We start from the raw sequence: 26,398 nt of genomic DNA, 5'->3' as shown, positions 1-26,398 counted from the left end.
CCTCCTCAATACTACCTGACCCTCCACCTATTTTTGTATCATCTGCAAACTTAGCCAGGATGCCCTTAGTTCCTTCATCTAGATCATTAATGTATAAAGTGAAAAGTTGTGGTCCCAACACTGACCCCTGCGGAACTCCACTAGTCACCGGCCACCATCCTGAGAAGGACCCCCTTATCCCCACTCTCTGCCTCCTGCCAGACAGCCAATCTTCTATCCATGCTAGTACCTTACCTCTAACACCATGGGCTCTTATCTTACTGAGCAGCCTCCTGTGCGGCACCTAGTCAAAGGCCTTCCGGAAGTCCAAGTAGATAACATCCATTGGCTCTCCTTTGTCTAACCTACTGTTACCTCCTCAAAGAATTCTAACAGATTTGTCAGGCATGACCTCCCCTTGGTGAAACCATGCTGACTTTGCCCAATTTTACCATGCACTTCCAAGTATTCTGAAATCTCATCCTTAATAATGGACTCTAAAATCTTACCAACGACCGAGGTCAGGCTAATCGGCCTGTAATTTCCCGTCTTTTGCCTCACTCCCTTCTTAAACAGGGGGTTTATATTAGCAATTTTCCAGTCCTCTGGGATCCTCCCTGACTCCAATGATTCCTGAAAGATTACCACTAATGCCTCCACTATCTCTTCAGCTATCTCCTTCAGAACTCTGGGGTGTAATCCATCTGGTCCAGGTGATTTATCCACCTTCAGGCCTTTCAGTTTTCCTAGCACCTTATCCTTGGTAATGGCCACCATACTCACCTCTGCCCCCCGACTCTCTTGAACTTTGGGGATGTCACTCATGTCTTCCAATGTGAATACTGACGCAAAGTACCTATTCAGTTCCTCCGCCATTTCTTTGTTCCCCACTATTACTTCTCCAGCGTCATTTTGCAGTGGCCCAATGTCCACTTTTGCCTCTCTCTTACCCTTTATATATCTAAAAACACTCTTGCAATCTTCTTTTATATTACTGGCTAGTTCACCCTCATATTTAATCTTCTCCCTCCTTATTTCTTTTTTAGTTGTCCTCTGTTGGTCTTTGGAGGCTTCCCAATCCCCTGGTCTTCACTGCATTGTATGCTTTCTCTTTAGCTTTTATGCTGTCCCTGACTTCCCTCGTCAACCATGGTTGCCTCGTCCTCCCTTTAGTATGCTTCTTCTTTCTAGGGATGAATTTTTTCTGTGTCTCCCAAATTACTCCCAGAAACACCTGCCATTGCTGTTCCACTGTCTTTCCTGCTAGGCTCATCTCCCAGTCAATTCTGGCCAGCTCCTCCCTCATGCCTCTGTCGTTGCCTTTATTCAACTGTAATACCGTTACCTCTGATTCCAGCTTTTTCCTCTCAAATTGCAGGGTAAATTCTATCATATTATGGTCACTTCCTCCTAAGGGTTCCTGCACCTTAAGCTCCCTTAACAAATCTGCTTCATTACACATCACTAAATCTAGAATTGCCTGTTCCCTAGTGGGCTCCACCACAAGCTGCTCCAAAAAGCCATCTCGTAGACATTCCACAAATTCCTTTTCTTGGGATCCACTACCAACCTGATTTTCCCAGTCTACCTGCATATTGAAATCCCCCATGATCACTGTAACCTTGCCTTTCTTACACACCTTTTCTATCTCCTGTTGTATCTTGTGCCCCACATCCTGACTACTGTTTGGAGGCCTGTACATAACTCCCATTATGGTTTTTTTTACCTTTGTGGTTCCTCAACTCTACCCACACAGATTCTACATCATCTGACCTTACATCATTTCTTGCTATCGATTTCATTTAATTTCTTACTAACAAAGCAACCCCACCCCCTCTGCCAACCTGCCCATCTTTCCGATAGGATGTATATCCTTGGATAATTAGCTCCCAGTCCTGATCCCCTTGCAGCCATGTCTCCATAATGCCCACCACATCATACCTGCCAATTTCAATCTGTGCCACAAGCTCATTTACCTTATTTCGTATACTGTGTGCATTCAGATACAACACCTTCAGTCCTGTATTTCCCGTCCCCTTTCTCATTGTTGTCCCTTTATCTGATGTGCTTGAAGTTAGATTCCCAGCCCTTTCCAAACACTCTGTCTTATTTTGTGTTCTGGAGACTTTAATAGCCTCTCCTGGGCTCTCCTTTCTTTTCAGTTTTTTCATAATTTTCCATGAAGTTGAATCCCCCACCCCCCCCACCCCCCATGCTAACTTGCTGCTTTGTTTCTCCATTAGTCATACTTCTTGGAGTTTCACCCTTCCCTCCCCTCTACTTTCTAGTTTAAAGTGGCGAGGTGGGGTGGGGGGGGGGGGGGAGATAAAACTCTTGCCAGAACACATGCAGCCGGTAGTAGATATTTGATGCTGACTACCCATGGCTAGCCTTCAGTTAAGTCAACAGAAAGGTAGCAAGGTTGATGCAACAAAACAGCAACAACAAAAAATGCACACCAGACAGAGAGAAAGATGGGCAAGAGCTTTGGTCGATCACAAGCTCACAAACAGAAAGTAACGTCTGACGTACAGATCAAACTTGCAGAGCTCGTAGAAAGCAGAATCACTGGGAAAAGATGTGCAGAACAAAGAAAAAGATGGTAAATAAGTTACCAGAGGCAGAACAACAGGTCAAATGAGAAGGGAAAGGAAGCAAAACATTCATACCCTGGCAGTTGACAATGAGTTTGAGGACACAATAAACACAGGAACCATACTACTGCATGCAATGACTGGGTGCGAAAGTTCCCAGGAAAAGAAACTCACACAATCAATCTGATCAGAAGGCGGGTGAGAAATAAGCCCACACAACCATGTACCTGAAGGTGAAACTTGATACTGGAGCACAGAGTAACATCATTCCACTCAGGCTATGCCAGAAGGTCTTTCCTGAAAATACATAATGCTAACGGCATACAGGGAAGCTTAGATTCCACAGCTAGGAATGATCCAAATCAGAGGGACATACAAAGGAAAAGACAAGTTGACGTTCTATGTCATGGAAACAGATGGTCCTGCTGTCATAAAGAGTTAGGAAAAATAGTTACGTCTAGGATGCCAAAACATACTATCGTGCTATAGTCATGTGACGAACAAAAATGTACAAGTCCATGACACCTGATATGTGATCTTGAAATGCATTCAAAGAAAGCTCCAGCATTGTGTGTCTGAAAGTGTGATTATTTCAAACTTTTGGGAGTCATAAGATGTAATAACCCTGTACTTGCTTGAAGCCTGTTTCATCTTTAGCTTTCAGTTCTGATGAAAGGTCATCAACCTGAAACTTCTCTCCACAGCTGCTGCCAGTCCCGCTGAGTATTTCCAGCATTTTCTGCTTTTATTTGCTCTAGATTACCAGTCCAGTGACCTAATCACTACACTGCTGTATCCCGTAATATAATTTTTAGAGGTAGTGTTACATCACTTTCACCAGATTCTGATTAAATTAAAACATCTGTTGTTCTTTTCTGATGTTAATTAAAGATCAGGTCCTAAAATCAAGGAGGTAGGGCTACATTTTCCATTATCCCCATTCTAACTGGGACATCCTAGTGTTAAATAGAACAACTCAGAAAAGCAACACCAAAGACTCCTAAACTTAAAATCAGTTGCTTTGCGGTTTAAAAAAAATCCAAGTGCTGACTAAAATTCTACTCTTTCAATACATTGCAATTCAATTCCAGAGGTCTTGGGGGTCAGGTGGGGGTGGTGGTTAGGGTTGGGGTGCAAAGTTAAAGGGGGAAGGGAGACAGAATAGTAGTTTCATCAGTCTGTGTTCCTCTCCCTCCTCTCCTGCAGTTGCTAACTCATGCTGCATACCATCTCTGTTTCTCCAGTATTGTGCTCAAGTTAGTGATCTTCACATGACTTGAGCTCAGTCAGCGAGTACTGACAAACTTTTCAGTCCTTTTTTAAAAATCAAGTTCTCTCACCTCACCAACTCCACCAAGCCATTCCCTGCTTGCAAGATATAATCATTATTTACTTATATTGAAAAACCAATTTTTCAATCACCAGATCTACATTTTGAATATTGTAATATAATAATTGGATTTCCAGGCTGAGTAATCGTCATTTAAATATCAACGAAACCCACTCAGAACAACACAAGACTGACTGCGGCTTCAAAAAGATTAAACACAGACTCACCTGACACACATTTGCCTGGGTCCTGCTCCCTCTCAGTACAAGTCTGAGCTTCCAAATAAAGGACAAATTTAGAAAAGTTACAAACTATTTCCCTGTGAGGTGCTTCTTAATTAGAAGCAGCCAGCCTCAATTAGCTAATTGTTTGGTGGGTGTAACCGTTCTAGATTTCCTGCTGATAGTTACTCCCAAACACAATGAGCGCAATTATTATCATATGAAAGTCTAGCCAAAGCAATGCTTGAGCAGTTACTCTCTTCTCACTTGCCAGGAGCCACTATTATCCAAAAAGGGTATCTGCTAAAGCTGTTGCCGTGCACAAATATTCATAGGTCTCCTGACTTAGAGTGGTTTTCCAAGAGGTGGATGCCAAGCTGGTAGTAGAGAAATTTAGGAAAATTTGGAGGATAGAGAGAGAGAGAAACCAAGACATGGTATTTAGGATACTGCTGAAAGCAAGGACATACCAGGTAGATTGTTGTCTCTGGATGGATGTCAGTCAAAAATCTTCAAATGCTGCTAAAGGACTATACCCAGGAATCTCATCTGGTTGAGCATCTACTACCGGACTGAAGAAAATCAGTATTTTTCTATGGCAGCGGGTTGCCATGCCAACTATTCCAGGAAACGATGACACCCTCCCATTGGACCTATGACTGCCCAATACCAGCTCCAGCTAACAGAAAATATGCAGGCAATAACAGACTCCAAATTCTGGCATTAAGGAGCAGATCCAAGTTTCAGATGATTATAAATACAGTATAACAGCAATATATAGAGCTATAGCTCTCTGAGGAAAGGAAACTAAACAGTTGTACATGGATAGATGGTGGCTATGATTCATGCTTTCAAATCTTGAATGAGCTGTTGAAAGTGGGGAGGGGGGAAGAAACATGTTGATCACAGGCTTTCACTGTTCACATCACCAACTGTGGCCCAATCCAACAAAGAACATGTGGAAAATGCACATATGGGACATTTGCTCAAAAGCAGCTTTTCACAGAGCTGGGAAGGCACTTGGCTCCTGGAACAGTCCATTCAGGAACTCCGGGAATACCAGTGTCCTTCACTCACAGGATAAAGTGTTGATATTTTAGTCATGCAGTGAACTCCTACTATATCATAGATGTTTCACACTGAAATCCCCGGACCCTAAAATCTGAAAGGTTATTGATTTTTGTCTACTTGTAATTCAGTTCCTGCATTTTTCTGGAATCATTGACCTTACTTCTGCTGTATACCAAAAAGGAGGTCTTGTTGTGCAGAGGTAGTGCCCCTGCCTCTGAGCATGAAACTCTGGGTTCAAGTCCCACTCCAGGACTTGATAGCCACGGAAGTTGCGTTCATAATATTGCCAAACAAGTTGATTATCAACCTGTAAATCCTTCCAATACACTTGTGGCAGGCAGTGAGAGTGGGAGCATCTCCTGGTCAGCCAAGATTGACATGGAATGAAGTCCCTCAAGCTATAACCTCTGGTGGCAAGATTGCAACCTGTTCCATGGAAACAGATGCAAACTTGTGCTTTGTCTGCCCCATGTGTCCCTAGACATGGGAAAGAAAGATACTAATAAGAAGCATTTTCTGCAGAGATTGCATATTTTGTAATTGCCTTTTGGTAGTTTTGGACAGGGTGTCACTATTTACAGGATTTCCTCCACATTTGCAGAGGGCTTTGCTGTATAAAAGTAGTTTCAAATTCCATGTTCTACAGAGCACAGAACAGCCAACCAGGGAGAGGGGTTTGCACACCTGATTCACAACAAGCTTGACACAATCCAGGACAAAGCAGCCTGTTTGATTGGCACCACATCAACAAACATTTACTCCCTCCACCACCGATGCATAGCAGCAGCAGTGTGTACCATCTACAAGATGCACTGCAGGAATTCACCAAGGCTCTTTTGACAGCACCTTCCAAACCCCGTGACCACTACCACTTAAAAGGACAAGGGCAGCAGACAGATGGGAACACCACCACCTTGGAAGTTCCCCTCCAACCACTTACCACCCTGACTTGGAAATATATTGCTGTTCCTTCACCGTCAGTGTCAGAATCCTGGGACTCCCTTCCTAACAGCACTGTGGTGTACCTACACCAAATGGACTGCAGCAGTTCAAGAAGGCAGCTCACCACCACCTTCTCAAGGGCAATTAGGGATGGGCAATAAATGCTGGCCCAGCCAGCGAAGTTCACATCCCATGGATGAATAAAATAAAAATCACTATACTCTCAATTTGATTTAAAATCAATTTTAATTTGATTTACTGAATCAATGACTAGAAAATTAGTTTTTATTTATTCTTGCATGGGACGTGGGTGTCACTAGCAAAGCCAGCATTTGTTGCCCATCCTAATTGCCGTTGAACTGAATGGTTTGCTAGGCCATTTCAGAGGAAAGTTAAGAGTCAACCACATTGCTGTGGATCCGGAGTCACATGTAGGCCAGGCCAGGTAAGGATGGCAGATTTCCTTAATTATAGCTAATTGAACAGTGACCTCCACACTGATTCATGCCACCATGAAGACAGCCTCATGCTTTCAAAGCCTAACAAAATTAAATCTGATGAAGTCATAAAGACTCGATACGTTAACTGTATTCCTCTCCACAGATGCTGTCAAACCTGCTGAGATTTTCCAGCTATTTTTATTTTTGTAACAAAATTAAGCTTTGTATCTCATTTAGGATTCTTAATCAAAAGTTCATTTATACTCAGATCTAATTTTCAGAAGATTCATATTGGAATCAAACAGCATATAAGGTTAGTGCTGATGTTCTGCTCTGTCCCAACACTACCAAAGCAGAAAAAAAATTACAGAATGCTTATTAAATGTGCCAATAGCACCTAATGTCAGAATGTTCCTTCTGCACCAGCTTTTATATTGGTTTATCCAATTCTGATACCTTGGATTTCCCCCTCCTTTCTTGAGAAAACTACCATGAGGTGCAACCCTATATAACTGAGGCAGGAATGTGGGCTCTACAATTGGCCTCAACACCAAGTAGAACAGATAATTCAGTCATGTTCTCTCTCCTCTATGAGTAACCATGGACAAATAGTCTGCCACCCCACAATGCGTGACTCATACAAGAAAAATAGAAAATTAGGAGTATAAAGAGGACAACTGCTCTAAGTGAATCCATACTTCATCACAAGTCAGTGTCTTCTGGAGAAGAGTTAGAAAGAAAAAAGTGGGGACAAAGGAGAACGGAAGCTCAGTTGGAGCTGTGCCTATATACTGCAAGAAGGCATTGCAAATATCTGAATTATGCCTCTATAAAACTGTATAATTCATTAATACTGAAGATGACAGTCAGGCTATGAAAAGAAACGCAAAAAAAAAAATCACCAGAAGTTCCTGGGAAAGAAAAGATCACCAAATAAACGATGTGAATATTAGAAATATAAATTAACAAAAGCTATTTCATTCATATGGCAGAAATTCCCATGAATGCAAAGTTGGAAATGATCTAAAAGGGAATGCAAGTTATTCCAGCCAACTGACACCACCTCCCCTCCACAGACAAACTATATACTTTTTTAAAAGTCTTTTTTTTTGTTGGTCTCAGATTAGCAGAATCATGAACAGGGTAATGAGCATGTTTATGCCTTGGACACTGTCTTTGGGAGGTGGTGGGGCGGGGGGAGCAGTTGCTGGGGTGGAAAAAGTTTCATACCAAAATAGATAGCTGCAAGATACTTATTACTGCCAAGGTGCAAGTGACACAACACTATGCTACTATTCCTGGTATGTCACTGGACTAGTAATTCATTACATTTTACAACTGTCAAGGGGAAATTTTAACTCAGTTAATTAAATAAATCAGGAAGAAAATGCTAGTAAGAGTCATGGTGACCAAGTAAATATCAGATTGTCTTAAAAATCCATTTGGTTCACTAATGTTCTTTGGGAAAGGAAATCAGACATCAGACATCCTGAACCAATCCGGCCTATATGTGATTTTGACGCTCAACAATATGGTAGATTCTTAACCATTTTGTTAAAGAGAAGGGAGCTAAACTTCTTCTCTATCTAAAAACAGAGAAGAAAGAGTGAAAATATGGCTGCAACAAACAAGATCATGAGCCATGAAGAAAGGACAAAAAGGAGATATTAGCCTGGAACATAGATTTGGTGTTGACATCTTCAATTTGTAACCATGCAGAACAAATTAGGCACTCTTTACAGAATCTGCAGCCCAAGTACTACAACTCTCATAAAAAGAGCTCTTAGCTTCATTGAAGAATCGTGCTTCTTGCCCAAAGTCAGAACAATGAAGCAACTCCCACTTTTTCCTAGCACAACTGAAGCAACTTAAACCTTAGTATCAATGCCATAGTAAATTAGAAACTTGTATATCTGTATTGCCTTTAACATAATAAAATGCCTCAATGCCCTTCACAAGTACATTATAAAACAAAATTTGACACCAGGCCACAGGAAGAGATATTTGGTCAGATGACCAAAAGCTCGCTTCAAGAGGTAGGTTTTAAAGGAGAAACGTTAACTAGAGAGACTAAATGGTTGAGGGAGAGAATTCCAGAGTTTTGGACTTGGGCAACTGAAGGCAAGCCACCAATGGTGAAGCAATCAAAATCAGGTATGCTCAAGAGGCCAGGACAACAGGATCACAGATTTGTCAGAAGATTACAGGGCTGGAAGAGATTATAGAGATAGGGAAGGCAGCGGCCATGGAAAGTTTTGAAAAACAAGGATGAGAATTTTAAAACTGAGGCATTGCTTAGCCAGGAGCCAATGTGGGTCAACGACAACTGGGGTGATGGATGAATAGGACTTTTTTTTTTAAGTTGGGACACAGGCAGGAGAGTTTTAGATGAGCTCAAGTTTACAGAGTGTAGAACATGGGAGATGGCCAGGAGTGCATTGGAATAATTAAGCCTAGAGATAACAAAAGCATGGATGAGAATTTCAGTAGCAGTTAAGCTGAGGAAGGGGTGGATTTGGATGTTACAGGAGGTAGAAATAGGCAGTGTTAGTGATGACATGGACATCATGTTGGGAGTTCATCTCAGGGTCAAATGTGATACCCAGGTTGCAAATAGTCTGGGTCACAAGATGACTTTTAATTTCAATTATTTATTCTTTTCTTTGTTGTTACACATCCTTGACATTCTTAATAAGCAGCACAGTAATCTATTCATTTAGGAGGAAATGTTATTCTTAAAAGACATGGAATTGCATTTGAAAGGTGCTTTCAATACAAGAAACTGAAATCACTACTACAAAAACATCATGTGACCGTTGCAAACCTGAAATAAAAACAGAAAATGCTGGAAATATACAGCAAGTCAGGCACACCTGTGAAGAAAGATCACGTTTGTTTAATTTTTTTTCATATTTGTATAATTTTTTAAACATTTTTATTTTGGTGAATGTTTGTGCTCATCAAGGTCTCAAGATCTCACTGATGAGGCGAGAGACATTTTGCCAACATCAGCACCCAGCAGACCCGTTCTGCCCAATAACATGTCCTCATCTCTATCGCATAAGGGGACCCTCTTGTGTAGAAATGTCACTTTTTCACCATTTCCTCCACCAACCAGCCTTGAATCAGCTTGCCAATGTGGTGCAGCACCACAGGTAGCTTTGCATAATGGAGACATGTCAACTCAAAACACAGTTGAGACTGCCTTGAACTCACTTCACAAAGGATCACTGCAATCAGCAGACAAGATTTTCATTGCATGAGCCTGAGCTGAGTACCTTGCATAAGCACAGTTAATTCAAATAAGTAATAGTTTCAGAGAGAAAAGCTAAATTTTATAAAGGTGAAATGACAACTTTAGCCCCTCCAGCACTCCACATACATGATTTTCACCAAAACAAACAGTGATGTAGTAATCACTACTTTTATTTTTGGCAAAGATGCTCCTCTGTACATTATGGAAGAAGTATATTAACTTTCAATTCCTGATCATACTATCCAACCCCCAACCTCTTGCCCCAGTGCAGAATTATCTTCATATTCATAATAGTCCCCATTTACAATAGGTAAGGAATAGATTACCAGTTTACTTCTGTTTCCCACAAATAACTTTCAAATCTATTAAAAAGAAAGTTTTAAAAGCAAAGATTTGCTGATTAGTTGAGTACCACCATAGAGCCATAAGCAAGCACTGGCAAATACAGAGAACTAGCACCAGACCTGGGCCAAGTACAATATAGGTCAGCCACCAGTTAGCCAGCTTTAGTTGTGCTAGGTGGCCCCCTATTGAACATAGTGCACTAAGGGCGTTTACACAGTGTCCACTGACATTTTTTGCAGCAACTGGCTTGGCTGATAAATAAACCAAATATCAACAACTCAGCCCAAAAATTCATTTGCAAGCTAATTTGACTTTTTCCCACTGACAATTCGCCAATGAAGACAAGCTGTGGATTTCTTGATATCTAGTGTGTATACAAAGCCAGAAATATTAAAAAATTAACTTGCTACAAACAAAATTTTCAAATCACAACTACATGCTAAAATAGCCTCTTTCATACAATGAAAGCCCAAACCAATTTGAAGGGAATCTGAGAATACAGAATTGGAGCAGGGGGTAATGCAGGGGTGAGAGGTACAGCAAGAAACAGGGATTTAGTAACTGATATCCAGTGTGCAACAGGATGGTGACTGAAGTTGTGACATTAAATGGTGAAATGGAGGGGGTAGGAGAAATGCACAGTAAGCCAGATTTCGAAGAAGAGGCTGCATCTTGGGGGACATAGCTGGAGAAATTATCAGGAGTTGGGAGAGGCAATACAGGGAGTTCATATTCATAATGAGTTAATGCATTGTAAACATGACTTACTGGCAAATTCATGCCTTACATCATCTGCTCCCAGGTTTCCATTCAGTGTTTTCTCATGATGAAGAACTATAACTTGCTGGATAAGGAGGTTACAAATGAGAGAATTCTGATGAAAAGGCACATCCAAACATCCAACTGATTCTTCTGGTGAATTAACCCTGTGAGTTGCCATTGATCAGAAACTTACTTTGACCAGCCATATAAATACTGCAGCTACAAGAGCAGGTCAGAGGCTGGGAATTCTACAGAGAGTAACTCACCTCCTGACTCCCCAAAGCCTGTCCACCATCTACAAGACACAAGTCAGAAGTGTGATGAAAAACTCTCCACTTGCCTGGATGAGTGCAGCTCCAATAACACTCAATAAGCTCTACACTATCCAGGACAAAGCAGCCCACTTGATCAGCACCTCAAACATTCCCTCCCTCCACCAACGATGCACAGTGGCATCAGTGTGTAGCATCTACAAGATGCATGGCAGGAACTCACCAAGCCTCCTTGGACAGCACCTTCCAAACCCACGACCACTACCATCTAGAAGGACATGGGCAGCAGATGCATGGGAACACCACCATCTGTACATTCCCCTCCAGGTCACACCATCCTGAATTGGAACAATATCGTGGTTCCTTCAACTGTTGCTGGGTCAAAATCCTGGAACTCCCTACGTAACAACAACATGGATGTTCCTACCACATATAGACTGTAGCAGTTTAAGAAGGCAGCTCACCACCACCTTCTCAAGGACAATTAAGGATGGGCAATAAATGCTGGCCTTGCCAGCGACACCATGAACGAATAGAAGTAATGCCAAATTGGCACGAGAGAATCTGCCTTCAGCCAATAGAATAGAATCATACATTCATAATATGGTTATAGGGCAAAAGGAAGCCAGTGTCTAAGCTCTGAAATTGCAGCTCAGCTAATCCCACTGCCCTTTCCTGTAACCACACTGAATTGGCTTCCATCACACTCCGATAGTGCATTCCAGATCCTAACCGCCCACAATGTGAATTCTTTTCCCTCATATTGCTTTGATTTTATTACCATTCATATTAAATCAGTATCCTGTTGGTATTCTCCCTATCTACTCTGTCTAGACCAGTCATGATTTTGAACATCTCTATCAAGTCTCCTTTCAACATTTTCTTCCCCAAGGGGAAAGCCCCATTTTCTCCAATTTATCAACATCACTAAAGAGCCTCATCCCTGACAGCATTCTCATAAATCTTTTCTGCACTCTTTCCTAAAGCATGCTGCCCAGAATTCAATGCAAAACGCCAGCTGAGGCCAAACCAGTGCTTTACAAAGATTCACCATAATTTCCGTACTTTTGCACTCCACGGACCGGATATTCGTGAAGGCTATGGGAAGGGTCAGTAGTAAAAATACCTGACTCCGCAAACCCATCTGCATTAAAGAAGCTCCCTACCTCCCACATATTTTTGTTCAAGAGAGGAGATGTGATGGAGTTGGGTCTCTGGAGGCCTGAGATGACAATGGAGGCAAGAGGATGGCGAGGCCAGCAGGCTAGAAGACCTACTTCTGTTTACTGGGATATTGACACAGTTGTAATCATGACTGTCAAGCTCTCAGGTCCTCAACACCTCCTCATCCCCCAACCACCTCCATGCCCCATCCATGGCCCCTCCATGCCCTCCCATATATCCTCCATAGCCATCATCCAGTAACCAAAGACAAACATCAGAAGCCATGTAACAGCAATGAGAAATCTTTGAAATGGAAATGAAAAAAAATTAGCCTTTAACAATCTAACAGAGCTGTCACTCAAACACACAACAATTCATACTGCACAGGGAAACAAAAATTCCAGGTCCATTAATAAAAGTGGTCATTGTGCTGTAAAATCAAATATTTATTCAAAAACCACAAAGACAGATAATCCTTTAACAGCCTCTTAAAACTATCAAACTGTATACACGACTTCCTGCTGATCTTAGTGATTTGTAGCTTTTAAAACTCAGCTGAACATTCATAATGAGGGTCAGTTGTCAAAACAAACCATTGCAGCTTTAAACAATAAAGCCTACTGAAACTGAAAGAACAGATGTCTCAGTTTTTTTCCAAGTTATGTCAGATGTCCGTCATTCAAAGAATTCCAGGGGCTGGCTGTTTTCTTTTGGTCCATCACTCAGAACTAAGGTTCCCCTGTCAGACTCCTCTAAGGTGGCATGAACTACATCTCCCAGCAAAATAGGCCTGGCTCCATCAAGATTTTTCAGGGGCCAGGGATGGGAGGTGGTGTCAGCTACCCAGCCCCGTACTGGAGCCGACAAGGGAGTGCGTACTTAGTGCGAGCTGGATACCTTCATACCCTTATCCCATGCTAGCAAAAATTACCGAAAATGGGAATGGGAGGGGAAACATGGAAGTGGGTCCCGTCTGCCAGTTCTAAATGCCTCCACATTTGGCCCAACTCATCGAAATTCCGGATTTCTGCCTGTCTTTATAAAGTCCAAGACTTTCTCAATCTGCCCTGCCACCTTCAATGATTCACGCTCATATACACTCAGATCCTTCTGCTCCTGCATCTGATTTTGAATTGCACCCTTACTTTTCTTGCCTCTCCTCATTATTCTTAACAAAATGTACCACTTCACATTTCTCTGCATCAAATTTCATGTCATGTGTGCGCCCACTCCATAAGCCTGCCTATTTCCCCTTGAAGTCTATCACTACCCTCTTCATAATTCACAATACTTTGAGTGTTTGTTATCGGCAAATTTTGCCTAACGATCCTGGGGGGAAACCGCAAATCAAAATTACCAAGTTAATCAAACAGCCCCCAAAATATATTACCAATATGATTTCACTTTTTGTAACTTTTATTTTAACACGAATCAGAACCAAAGCAAATTAAACACGCATTTAACAGGCAATTACTGTGCTGCTTCCTGGTCAAAGCTCATCACAGTCCTCAACAAGCAAGGCTAAGTCGTTAATATAGATCATGAAAAGCAGTGGTCTCATCACCAACCCATGGAGAACCCCACTATATACCTTCCTCCTATCCAAAAAACAACCATTTCCCACTATTTGCTGTTATGGAACCCAACTTGCCTTAACCTTAAATGTGGAAGTCACAAATCCAAGCCCTGATAAACCTTGGGAGGCTGGGAGTGTGCTGCACATGCGCAGTTCTGCATTTTCATGTTCTTCAAGCCCAGAACAGGACCAGTGCGTCTGCAAATAAAAGAAAGGAAGGGTGCATCAGGTGACTGGTTGGAGTGCCATAGCCAGCAAGTGCCCCAGGCAGGGGAAAAGGGATTGGGACAGGGAGGGGTCCAAAAAAGGAAGTCCCAGGTAGGGGCAAAGACAGGGGACAGAAACAGATCTGAGTTACTAAAAGGAAAAAGAGAGGAGCAGAGAAACAGGCTCCAAGTTAGAGAAAGGGCTGCGGGGAGCAGACTTTAAGCAAAGAGGGCTCAGGAGAAGACCTGGTAATTGACTGCTCCAGTGGCCCTCTTCATGTTCTGCTCAACACGGCCAAAGATCTGAAGTTCTCCCTATAAACTGGGTGCTTGGATGTATACCCAGGAATCCAGGGGAATGGAATCTCAGGAGACGAGATTGAAACCCTGGAAGTGGGCCATTGTTGATGCCATCCAAGTCTGGCAATTGAAGAGGGCTCAAGAAAAGTCCTGAAGATCCACAAAGGTAGCCCAGGGTTGGTGACTCTGTACTGCAGGACGCTGGGGCAAAGGTACCCTGTTGGAGCAGCAGCGTTCTGCTAGGTGTGTCCAAAGAGCTGAAATTGTGCTTGTAAGTTGATGCTTGAGTGCATACTCGGGAATCCATGGGAATGGTATATTGGAAGACTAGATTGAAACCCTATGAGTTGGACCGTTGTTGAAGCCTTCTGGGTTGGAGCGACTTTTGGGGAGAATTCCAAGGTGTGATCTTCAAAGGCGAAGAACGGAATCCCTCATGAGAGAAACAAAGTTCCAGTGAGATTTGTTGACTCACCGTGTTACTGAAGTCTAGGTGGGTTGTTGAGAAATCCATGGACTCTGCCTCGGTAGTATCTGTCATTTATTGTGCAGTGCGGTGTACTTGACCACAGTTTGTCTGTTAATTCATGTGTACCTCATACTTATCCTGAATCCTAGTGTATTAGATATTGTAATTGTTTCATTTTTCTGACCTTGTACAGTAAAGTTTACTTTTGTTTGTTCAAAACCTGTGGAATGTTGTGCTTTATTCTATTAGCAAGTGTCTTGAAATTCAAACTTTGTCCACTTTAAAAAAAATTTCATTTGTCCCTAACCAGATCCTAACAACTCGGGGGTCTGGCCAAGGGTCATAACATGTCACTCAGCCGACTTCATATCCAGGCTACCACTGTCCCTTTCATTCCATGGGCTTTAACTTTGTTGACCATCCTGTTATGTGCACTTTATCAAACATCTTTTAGGAGTCCATGTACACTATATGAACTGCATTACCTTCATCAACCATCTCTGGTAATCAAATTAGTTAAACACAACTTGCCCTTAAATCCGTGCTGGCTTTCCTTACCAATCCCCATTTGTCTAAGAGACTGTTAATTTTCTCTTGGTTTATGGTTTCTAAAACTTTGCTATTGCTGAGATTAAACTGACTGCCCTGTAGTTGCTGGACTTATCTTTACACTCTTTATTGATTAAGGATATAACATTTGCAATTCTCCAGTCCTCTCGACAATCCCTACATCTAGAAAGGAACATTATTGTCAGTACTTCTGCAATTTTCACCCTTACTTTCCTTAGCATCATTGGAAGCATCTCATCCAGTTCTGGTGACTTACCAACTTTAGGTGTAGCCAGCTTGTGCATCACCTACTCTTTATCCATTATCTCTTTATTCATTATCTTGAGCCCATCCTGTGTTGCAACAACCCTCCTTTTTCATGACAACTTGTGCAACATTGTCTCCTTTGCTAAAGACAGATGCAAAGTATTCATTTAGTACCTCGCCCATTCCCTCTCTCTCCATATATCAATGCCCTTTTTGATCTCCAATTGGCCCCACCCCTCCTTTTACTGTTTATATGCCAAAAGCAGACTTTTGGATTCCCTTATATGCTAGCGGCAAGTCTCTACTCATACTCTCTCTCTTTGCTTCTCGTTACTTTTTCATCCCCTCTAAACTCTGTATTTAGCCAGGTTCTCTCCAGTATTTTCAATCTGACATCTGTCATATGCATGCTTTTTCATCTACATCTACTCTCTCTTTCATCATCCAAGGAGCTCTTGATTAGTTCACCTTTCCTGCTCATGGGAATGTACTTCAGCTGTACCTGAGCCATCTTCTCTTTAAAGGCAGCTCATTGTTCATATACAATCTTTGATTCCAATTGACGTTGCCCAGATTTGTTCTCACCCCTAACCCATTATTTTCATTCTGGATTGCTCCTTGCCCTCTTCTAAAGCTAACCTAAACAATGATCACAGCCCCACAAATGTTCCCCTACTGACACTTGATCCACTTGACCCACCTCATCCCAGAACCAGGTCCAGTAATGCCTCCTTTCCAGCTCATTGTGCTGGAAACACACTTCTTAAACTCTTCCCTCTCACCTTTACATCATTATTATCCCAGGCTATATTAGGATAATTAACATCCCTCATTATTCCTACTACAGTTTTTGCACACACATGTAATTTCCTTGCAAATGTCTTTCTCTACATCTTTTCCATTAGTCAGTGGCCTATAGCATATATCGAGCAATGTAATGGAACTTCTTTCGTTCCTCATCCCTAACCAAATAGATTCTGTCCATGACCCTTCTAAGCACCCTCTCCAGCACTGTAATATTCCTATTAATCAATAGAACCATTCCTCCTCCTTTCCTTCCTAACTTACCTAAACATCTTGTATTCAGAAATATTTAGCACCCATTTCTGCCCTTTTTGATCCAGGTCTCCATTATTACAGTGCTAACATATCACAGAAAACATAGAAACAGGAGCAGGAGTAGGTCATTCGGCCCTTCGAGTCTGCTGCCCAATTCAATATCATGGCTGATCCTCTATCTCAATGCCATACTCCCCCACTCTCCCCATACCGCTTGACGTCATTAGAGTCCAGAACTCTATTTCCTTTTTAAAATATATTCAGTGTCTTGGCCTCCATAGCCTTCTGTGGTAGAGAATTCCACAGGTTCACCACCCTCTGAGTGAAGAAGTTTCTCCTCATCTCGGTCCTAAATGGCCTGCCCCGTATCCTGAAACTGTGACCCCTTATTCTAGGCATCCCCCCAGCCAGAGGAAACATCACTGCATCCAGTCTGTCCAGCCCTGTCAGAATTTTATAAGTTTCAATGAAATCTCCTCTCATTCTTCTAAACTCCAGTGAATACAAGCCTAGTCAACCCAATCTCTCCTTATACGACAATCCTGCCATCCCAGGAATCAGTCTGGTGAATCTTCGCTGCACTCCCTTTTAGGTAAAGAGGCCAAAACTGCACACAATACTCCAGGTATGGTCTCACCAAGTCCCCATACAGTTGCAGTAAGGCATTCTTGCTTCTGCACTCAAGTCCACTCGCAATGAAGGCCAACATACTAGTTGTCTTCTTAACTGCTTGCTGCACCAGTATGCTTGCTTTCAGTGATTGGTGTACAAAGACACCCAGGCCCATTTGTACCTCAACATTTCCCAATCTATTACCATTTAACTAATACTCTGCCATTCTGTTTTTTCTGGCCAAAGTGGATAGCTTCACACTTACCCATGTTATACTGCACTTGTCATGTATTTGCCCACTCATTCAACTTGTCGAAATCACCTTGAAGCCTCTTAACACCCTCATCGCTCACATTCCCAAGTTTCATGTCATCAGCAAACTTGGAAGTATTACATTTGGTTCCCTCATCCAAATAGTTGATTTATATTGTGAATAGCTAAGGCCCAAGCTCTGACCCTGCAGTACCCCACAAGTCACCGCCTGCCACTCCAAAAAAGATCCATTTATTCCTACTCTTTCCTGTCTGCTAACCAATTCTCAATCCATGCCAATACATTACTCCCAATCTCGTGTGCTTTAATTTTACAGACTCTTATCTGGGACTTTATCAAAAGTTTTCTGAAAACCCAAATACACCACGTGCACTGATTCTCCCTTATCTATTCAGTTAGTTACATCCTCAAAAACTCCAGTAGGTTTGTCAAACATGATTTCCCTTCCATAAATCCACGTTGACTTTGTCTAATCCCGTTGACGTTTTCTAAGTGCCCTGTTATCACGTCCTCTATAATAGACTCTAGCGTTTTCCCTGACTACTGACGTTTGGCTAACCGGTCTATAATTCACCATTTTCTCCCTCCTTCCCTTTTTTAAATAGTTGGGTTACATTTGCCATCCTCCAACCTGTCAGGACGGTTCCAGGATCTATAGAACTTTGGAAGATGACAACCAACACATCCACTATTTCCATGGCCACCTCCTTTAGTACTCTGGGATGTAGATGATCACACCCTAGGGATTTATATGCTTTAAGCCCCATTAATTTCTCCAGCATTATTGTTTTAGTAATACAAATTTCCTTTAATTCCTCCTTCTCACTAGACCCTTGGTCCCTTAGTGTTTATGGGAAGTTATTCGTGTCTTCCTCCGTGAAGACAGAACTAAAGTAGTTGTTTAATTGCTCTGCCATTTCCTTGTTCTCGATTATAAATTCTCCCATTTCAGACTATAAGAGACCTATGTTTGTCTCAATTAATCTTTTTCTTTTTACATACTTATCGGAGCTTTCACAGTCTGCTTTTATGTTCCTTGCAAGTTTACTCTCATCTCTACTTTTCCCCTCTTAATCAATCTCTTGGTCCTCTTTGCTGAATTCTAAACTGCTCCCAATCCTCAGGCTTGCTACTTTTTCTAGCAACTTTATATGACTCCTGCTTGGACTTAATACGATCCTTAATTTCTTTTGTTAGCCATGATTGGGCCACTTTTCCTGTTGAGCTTTTGCACCAGAAAGGAATGTATAATTGTTGCAATGCATTGATTCATTCCTTAAATATTAACCATTGTCTATCCACCATCATGCCCTTGAATGAAATTCCCCAATCTATCTTAGCCAACTCATGCCCCATACCTTTGTAGTTTCCTTTGTTAAGGTTTAGGATCCTAGTTTCAGATCAGACTACTTCACTTTCCATCCAAATGAAGAATTCTATCATGTTATAGTCACTGTTCCCTAAATGACCCCACACAAACAAGATGATTAATTAAACCCTTCTCATTGCACAATACCAAATCTAGGCTAGCCTGTTACTTGACATACTGGTCTAAAAGGCCACCTCGTACACACTCCAAGAATTCATCCACCACAGTATTATTGCTAACGTGATTTGCCCAGTCGATATGTAGATTAAAGTCACCCATGAGTACTGTAGCACCCTTGTTGCATGCTTCTCTATTTCCTGTTTAAATCCATTCCCTACCTTATCACCACTGTTTGGAGGCCTATAGGCAACTCCCATTAATGTTTCCTGCCCCTTATTGCTTCTTAGTTCCACCCAGATTGATTCTACATCTAGATTTTCTGAATCAATATCCTCTCTCACTATCACACTGATTTCATCCTTAACTAACAATGCCACCCCACCTCCTTTTCCTTTTTGCCTGTCCTTCCTAAATATCGAGTACCCCTGGATATTCAGTTCTCAGCCTTGGTCACCCTGCAGCCATGTCTCTGTAATTGCAATCACATCATACCCCTTTACATCTATTTGTGCTGTTAATTCATCTAACTTACTGTAAATGCTCTGTGCATTCAGATACAGTGCCTTTAGACTTGTCTTTAACACTTCTGCAACTTTTTTCTATTATTGCTCTAATTGCTGCTAGCCCTCATTCCCTCTGCCTTCCACTTTTGCTTTCTACTTTCCTATCTTATATTCTTAACTTTGTTTCCCTCTGTTGTATCTTCCTACTCAGGTTCCCATCCCCCTGCCACTCTAGTTTAAACTCTCCCCCATAGAACTACTGAATAGCCCTGCGAGATATTGGTCCTGGTTCTGCTGGGGTGCAACCCATCCAGTTTATACAGGTCCTATCTTCCTCAGGAATCTCAACCCCTCCCTCCTGCACCATCTCTCCAGCCACCCATTCATCTGGTCTATTCGCCTATTCCTGATCTCACTAGCACATGGCACTGGGAGTAATCCCGAGGTTACTACCTTTGAGGTCCTGCTTTTTAATTTATTTCCTAGTGCCCTATATTCTGCTTTCAGGACCTCATCCGTTTTTTCACCTATATAGACCACAACCTCTGGCTGTTCACCCTCCCACTTCAGAATGTCCTGCAGCTGCTCAGTGACATCCTTGACCCAGGCACTAGGGAGGCAACATGCCATCCTGGTGTTATGTCTGCAGTCGCAGAAACGTCTATCTGATCCCCTTACGGCAAAATTCCCTATCACTATTGTTCTCCCACTCTTTTTTCTCCGCACTTTGTGCAGCTGAGCCACTCATGGTGCCACAGACTTGGTTCTCGCCCCTTGAGAAAACATCTTCCCCAGCAGTATCTAAAACAGAAAATCTTTTGAGGGGGAGATGGACTCAGGGGACTCCTGCACTACCTGCCTAGTGTTTCATTCTTTCTGGCAGTTATCCATTCCCTTTCTACATGTTCAATCTTTACCTGGGGCGTGACCACCTCACTGTATGCTCTACTCATGAAGATCTCATCTTTGCGGATGCTCTACAGTGACTCCAGGCACAGCTTCAGCTCCAAAACTCAAGTACCAGCAGCTGGAGACACTTTCTGCACACATGGTGGCTCTGGACACTGGAAGCATCCCTAACTTCCCACATCACAACAGGAGGAACATTCCACTTGGCCAAGCTATCCTGCCACTACTTACCCTTAAATTACTCCGTCTTTACTTCCTTCCTTAAGGACAGACGAAGAAATACTTACCAGGTTCTACTTGCCAAGGCCGCCACTCTTCTTACTGAGGAAAGGTAGAAAATGAAAGGATCACCTCCTACCCTCTTCACCAAATTCCCTCTCTCATCAAACTCCAACGGAAGCACTCTAATGCAGCCCAAAGCAGCACTCCAGTGCAGGCAAAAGCAGCACTGTGGGTGGCTTGCTTTTATGCTGCCTCAATCTAGCTTCTGAAAACCTGTTTAAGCCAGTTAACCAATTTACTAGCTGCAGTTGCAGGCAGAGCCTGAACAACCTTGTTTTAAAGCTGGACTAAAATTCACCTTCTCCCAACCCAAAGAGCAACGTTTAATTAGTTGCTAAATTAAAAAAAGATTAGACTTTAGATAGAAATTAATCCTTAAAAGTTCATCTCTCACCAAACTCCAACTGAAGCACAAAGCAGCACTCCCCGGTGTCTAGCTGCATCTGCAGCTCACCAACCTTATTTACTACACTTTGTGTGTCCATTCACATATATGCACTGTAAACTTAATCTGGACTTTATTGTAATCCCTCTTACTCTGACACTGTCTGCCTCCCCAATTCTTTGAACACCTTGGTAGACCTTTCTAATCTTACATCCCGATTCTTATCCACCTGTCTAATTTGGCAAGTTAGTTTACACCTTGTTCAATAGCACTAGCAAACTGTCTTGAGCAGCCACAGATCTGCTGGCAGTTTCACATGATAGGGGGAGGAGTGAGTGGTTCTGTAGAGAAGAGCCAATGGAAGAGCAGGATCCAAAATTATTGGCCCCACTCATATTAGTGGACCTTAACTTCATGTACGGGAATTATACACAAAATGACAGCCTGTAAATTACACCTGTCCAGAAAGTACATAAGCATTTCTATTAGTTCCAAGAAACAACAGCTTACTAAACTCAAATTTGAGGATTTCACTGAAACAGAATACAATTTCTTAAGGTCTTTCAATAATTATTGGATTGATTTCTAACCGTTTCACCACCATCTTCAATGCCTTGTAAGACCCTTTAATGAGGATGAGCGCCTCCTGTCTTGAACCATAGAGTGGGGAGCCATTGATGTTTACAATTTCATCGCCAACCTGCAGTTTCTTTGACAAAGCAGCTTTGCCTCCATCCTCGATCTGAAAGTATATTTAAAAAGTACAAATGAATGCTACAGCTTTCAACAGCAACTGAATTACACAACAGCACGTTTGCAGCCAAGTAATTTTTTAACATTAGTTAATATGACATCAATTAGCACTCTGAAATTTTTAAAAATCTTTCAAAGTGGTTCAAAGGTTAAATATACCACCTGGTGTTGACTAATACCATCAAGGAAGATCACAGGTTCAATCTTAGTCCTCAACTGACCAGACAAACCAACCATTGTCATATGGCCTTAATTGCTCCATTTCCACATCAGATACTGTGATCTGAAGATGATTTAGTTAATCCTTGAAAATATTCCATTCCTTTCTACATTGAGATTACCCTTTGCATTTTTTAGCCTGTTCACTATTACTGCTGTTCCTTTCATTTCTTTTTAGTGACAGTCTGTACCAAACCCATTTTCAATTACCATCTCTAACCAATTCAATAGCATCTTATACAATCTCCTTCACATGCTTCAAAGCTCTCTCTCTCTCTCCAGGAGCACTGGGTCTTCATCCTCAGTTTAACACCAATTTTTATCTCATTTGTTGCTTTAACAAAACCATTTTGTTTTAATTTTCAGGTAACAAAGACAAAACTCTAGCAACCGCTTAAAGCCAGTGTCCTGCCCACCTCCAACCCTCTTTGATATCTCTTTCTTCAAGTCTGTAACCAATTCTAACCTAGCTATTCCAGATATCAAATTGCTGGATTTGCATCACTTCATCTAACAATCTTCCTTCGACTCTGAATAATCTGTTCTCTACAACGGCCTTGGCTTCATTCCCCATATTCCCACCTCAACAGGTTCTAAGCTCGGCATGATTTGTATTTTCAAAGGTTGTCATGCTTTCACTCATGGAATCCAGTGTTGTCATCACAGCTTGATGACAAATGGTTAAAAAAAACAAAGCAACAGAATCGGAAAATTTAGTGAAAAAAAGATGAGTTAACCATTAAACTTACAGCACACTAATCTTGTTCATGGCTTATTTAAGGATAACAGCTTTGGATCAGGAGAAAAGTCTGAAAACTGCATTTTGTTCAGATACTTTTTCATAATAACACTGGAGCCGGTGATGGTGGCAAATCAATTTAAATTTTTCACTAAGAGTAAGGAAAGAGGTTAGGATAAATTTATTTCTGCATAGAATTATTAAAGGATTAAATGCTTTGCAATAGGAGTGACTGAGTTCATTGCAACCTGTATGGTAAAATCAGATAAGATTTGAATTAGGGAAGGTACAGGATTAAGGAAACAAATGATGCCCTGGAATTAGGATTGCTCAGTACAGAGCTGGCATAAACATGTGGGATGATTTTTGCTGTGATGGAAACCTCTTTGGCTCCCTGTCTTTTTTTTTTTAAATCTTTCACAGGATGTGGTGTCACTAGCCAGACCACTGTTTCTTTGGACATCCTAACTGCCCTTGAGAAGGTGGTGGTGAGCCGCCTTCTTGAACTGTAGTCCATGTGGTATAGGGGCACCCATTATGCTATTTGGGAGGGCGTTCCAGGATTTTGACCCAACGACAGTGAAGTAATGGCAATACAGTTCCAAGTCAGGATGGCGTGGGGCTTGGAGGGGCACTTGTAGGTGGTTTTCCCATGCATCTGCTGCTTCCCTGGTACTTCTAGATGGTAGAGGTCGCAAGTTTGGAAGGTGCTGTCGAAGGTGCCTTGGTGAGTTACTGCAGTGCATCTTGTAGCTGGTACACACTGCTACAACCAATTCTGTCGCTTTGTTTTCTTTAACCATTTGTCATCAAGCTGTGATGACGACACTGGATTCCATGAGTGAAAGCATGACAACCTTTGAAAATACAAAGCCCTGAATCATGCCGAGCTTAGAATCTGTTGAGGTGGGAATATGGGGAATGAAGCCAAGGCCATTGTAGAGAACAGATTATTCAGAGTCGAAGGAAGATTGTTAGATGAAGTGATGAAAATCCAGCAATTTGATATCTGGAATAGCTAGGTTAGAATTGGTTGTGCAGATAGAGGGCTGGGTGCCAGTCAAGCCAGCTGCTTTGCCCTGTATGGTGTCACATTTTCTGACTGTTGATGGAGCCGCACTAATCTAGGCAAGTGAAGAATATTCCTTTGCAATCCTGACTTGTGCCCTGTAGATGGTGGACAGGTTCTTCAGCACTATTGCTGGAATGTTGTCAGAGCTCATGGCCTTTGCAGTATCCAGTGCCTTCAGCTGTTCCTTGGTAGCATGGGGAGTGAATTGAATTGGCTGAAGAATAGCATCTGAGATGCTGGGGACCTCTTGAGGGGGCAGAGATGGGTTATCCGCTCATCACTTCTGGCTGAAGATTGTTGTAAATGCTTTAGCCTTGCCTTTTGCACTGATGTGCTGGGCTCTTCCATCATTGAGGATGGGGATATTTGTGGAGCCTCCTCCTCCAATGAGTTGTTTAAATTGTCCATCACCATTCACAAATAGATGTGGCAGGACTGCAGAGCTTAGATATGATCCACAGGTTGTGGGATCACTTAGCTCTGTATCACTTGCATTCCAAATAGCATAAGCAGCAAGTAGTCCTGAGTTGTATCTTCACCAGGTTGACAACTCATTTTTAGATATGCCTGGTGCTGCTCCTGGCATGCTCTCCTGCATTCTTCACTGAACCAGAGTTGATCCGCTGGTTTGATGGCAATGGTAGAGTGCAGGATATGCCAGGCCATGAGGTTACAGATTGTGGTTGTATACAATTCTGCTGCTGCTGATGGCCTAGAGCACCTCATGGATGCCCAGTTTTGAGTTGCTAGATCTGTTCAAAATCTATCTCATTTAGAACGGTGGTAGTGCTACACAACACAATGGAGGGTATCCTCAATATGAAGATTGGACTTCGTCTCCACAGCAACTGTGCGGTGGTCACTCGTACCGATACCGTCATGGACAGATGCATCTGCAGCAGGCAGGTTGGTGAGGACGAGGTCAAGTAGGTTTTTCCCTCTTGTTGGTTCCTTCATCACCTGCGCAGACCCAATCTAGCAGCTATGTCCTTTAGGACTCAGCCTGTTCGATCAGTGGTGGTGCTACCGAGCCACTCTTGGTGATGGACATTGAAGTCCCTTCCATTGAAAACCCCTGGTTCTACACAAAATAAAAACTAGGTGTAGTCTTCAAGGGCATTAGGATTAGATAGCAGGATATAATTTAACTAGGGTACACAGGCATAACATAGTTCCCATTTAATGTCAAATATTTTGGACTTATTCATTTACTACTTGGATTACATATTATTTACAATAATAGTAAAATGGATGCAATTTAGGAAGCAAGTAGAATTTATAGGTGTTCCTCCTCAGTATAGGTAGGGGATTAAGATGCAGAATTCAAATGTTAAAGTATTTGCATTCCAGTATTTTAAGTTTACAGAGGCAGCTTCCAATGCACAGGAACTTAAAATGAGTGCAGGGAAGATTCCTCATCCATGTCTTATAAAAAAATCTAGTCTATTCATACACTCCCTATTGGTACAAGATTACTTCCTGCCATGATGCTTTTGCCATATTTTTTGGATCAACTTTATCTGAAAGACCAAGAGAGAAATTCAAACAGTTTTTTCCCTTATTTTAATTTGATTCTTTTCTTGCAAAAATGAGTTTTTATTAATGCTTCATTAAGAAGAACACGTAACAGAGTAGAGGAGGGTAGAACTGAAACACACAAGAGAATGAGAATGCTTCCGATCCCTAGCATCTACCCTTATGGGCAAGGTGAAGTATGGGGAGTGGGAGAATGGCTTAAAAGTTTAGGGTAAGGTGAATGGCAGTGGCAAAAGCTCAAATGCCCGCTTCGATCATAACCCCCGTTTGGAAGAATGAAACTTTAATTGCACTTCTGGAGGATTTTCATTGCTCAGATGCATATAATCTGCTAATCATTAGCAAGGTCAGTATTTGTTGCCCATCGCTAATGACCCTTGAGAAAGTGGTGATGGGCCATCTTCTTGAAGCAAAGCTGACTATATGGTGGAGGCACATCCACAGTGCTATCGGGGAGGGAGTTCCAGGAATTTGACCCAGCGACAATGAAGGAACAATGAGATGGTTCCAAGTCATGTTGGCTGTGTGACTTGAAGGGGAACTTGCGGATTGTGATTTTCCCATGCATCTGCTGCTATTGTACTGCTAGGTGGCAGAGGTGATAGGTTTGGGAGGTGCTGTCGAAGGAAGCTTAGCATTTTGCTGCAGTATATTCCATATTTCATATATGCTGCTGCTACTGTGCATCAATAGTGGAGGGAGCAAATGCTTAAGGTAGTGGATGGGGTGCTGATCAAGTAGGCTGCTTTGTCCTGGATCGTGTCCAGACTCGAGTGTTGTTGGACCTGCACTCATCCAGCCAAGTGGAAAGTATTCCATCACAC

General features: G+C 42.1%; 1 protein-coding gene across 1 annotated transcript in view; it reads right to left on the bottom strand.

The window, feature by feature from the left end:
• Window positions 1-26,398, bottom strand: part of LOC121282197 (protein Shroom4-like) — a 149,076-nt gene that overhangs the window by 108,762 nt on the left and 13,916 nt on the right. Inside the window, exon 2 of the mRNA XM_041195773.1 lies at window positions 21,846-21,997. Coding sequence (XP_041051707.1) covers window positions 21,846-21,997 — 152 coding nt within the window. The remainder of the gene's footprint in view (window positions 1-21,845; window positions 21,998-26,398) is intronic.

The sequence above is a fragment of the Carcharodon carcharias genome, chromosome 9 (genome assembly GCF_017639515.1).
Source record: "Carcharodon carcharias isolate sCarCar2 chromosome 9, sCarCar2.pri, whole genome shotgun sequence".
Taxonomy (NCBI): domain Eukaryota; kingdom Metazoa; phylum Chordata; class Chondrichthyes; order Lamniformes; family Lamnidae; genus Carcharodon; species Carcharodon carcharias.
The sequence above is the reverse complement of the archived record's forward strand: the minus strand, read 5'-3'. Positions and strand labels throughout refer to the sequence as shown.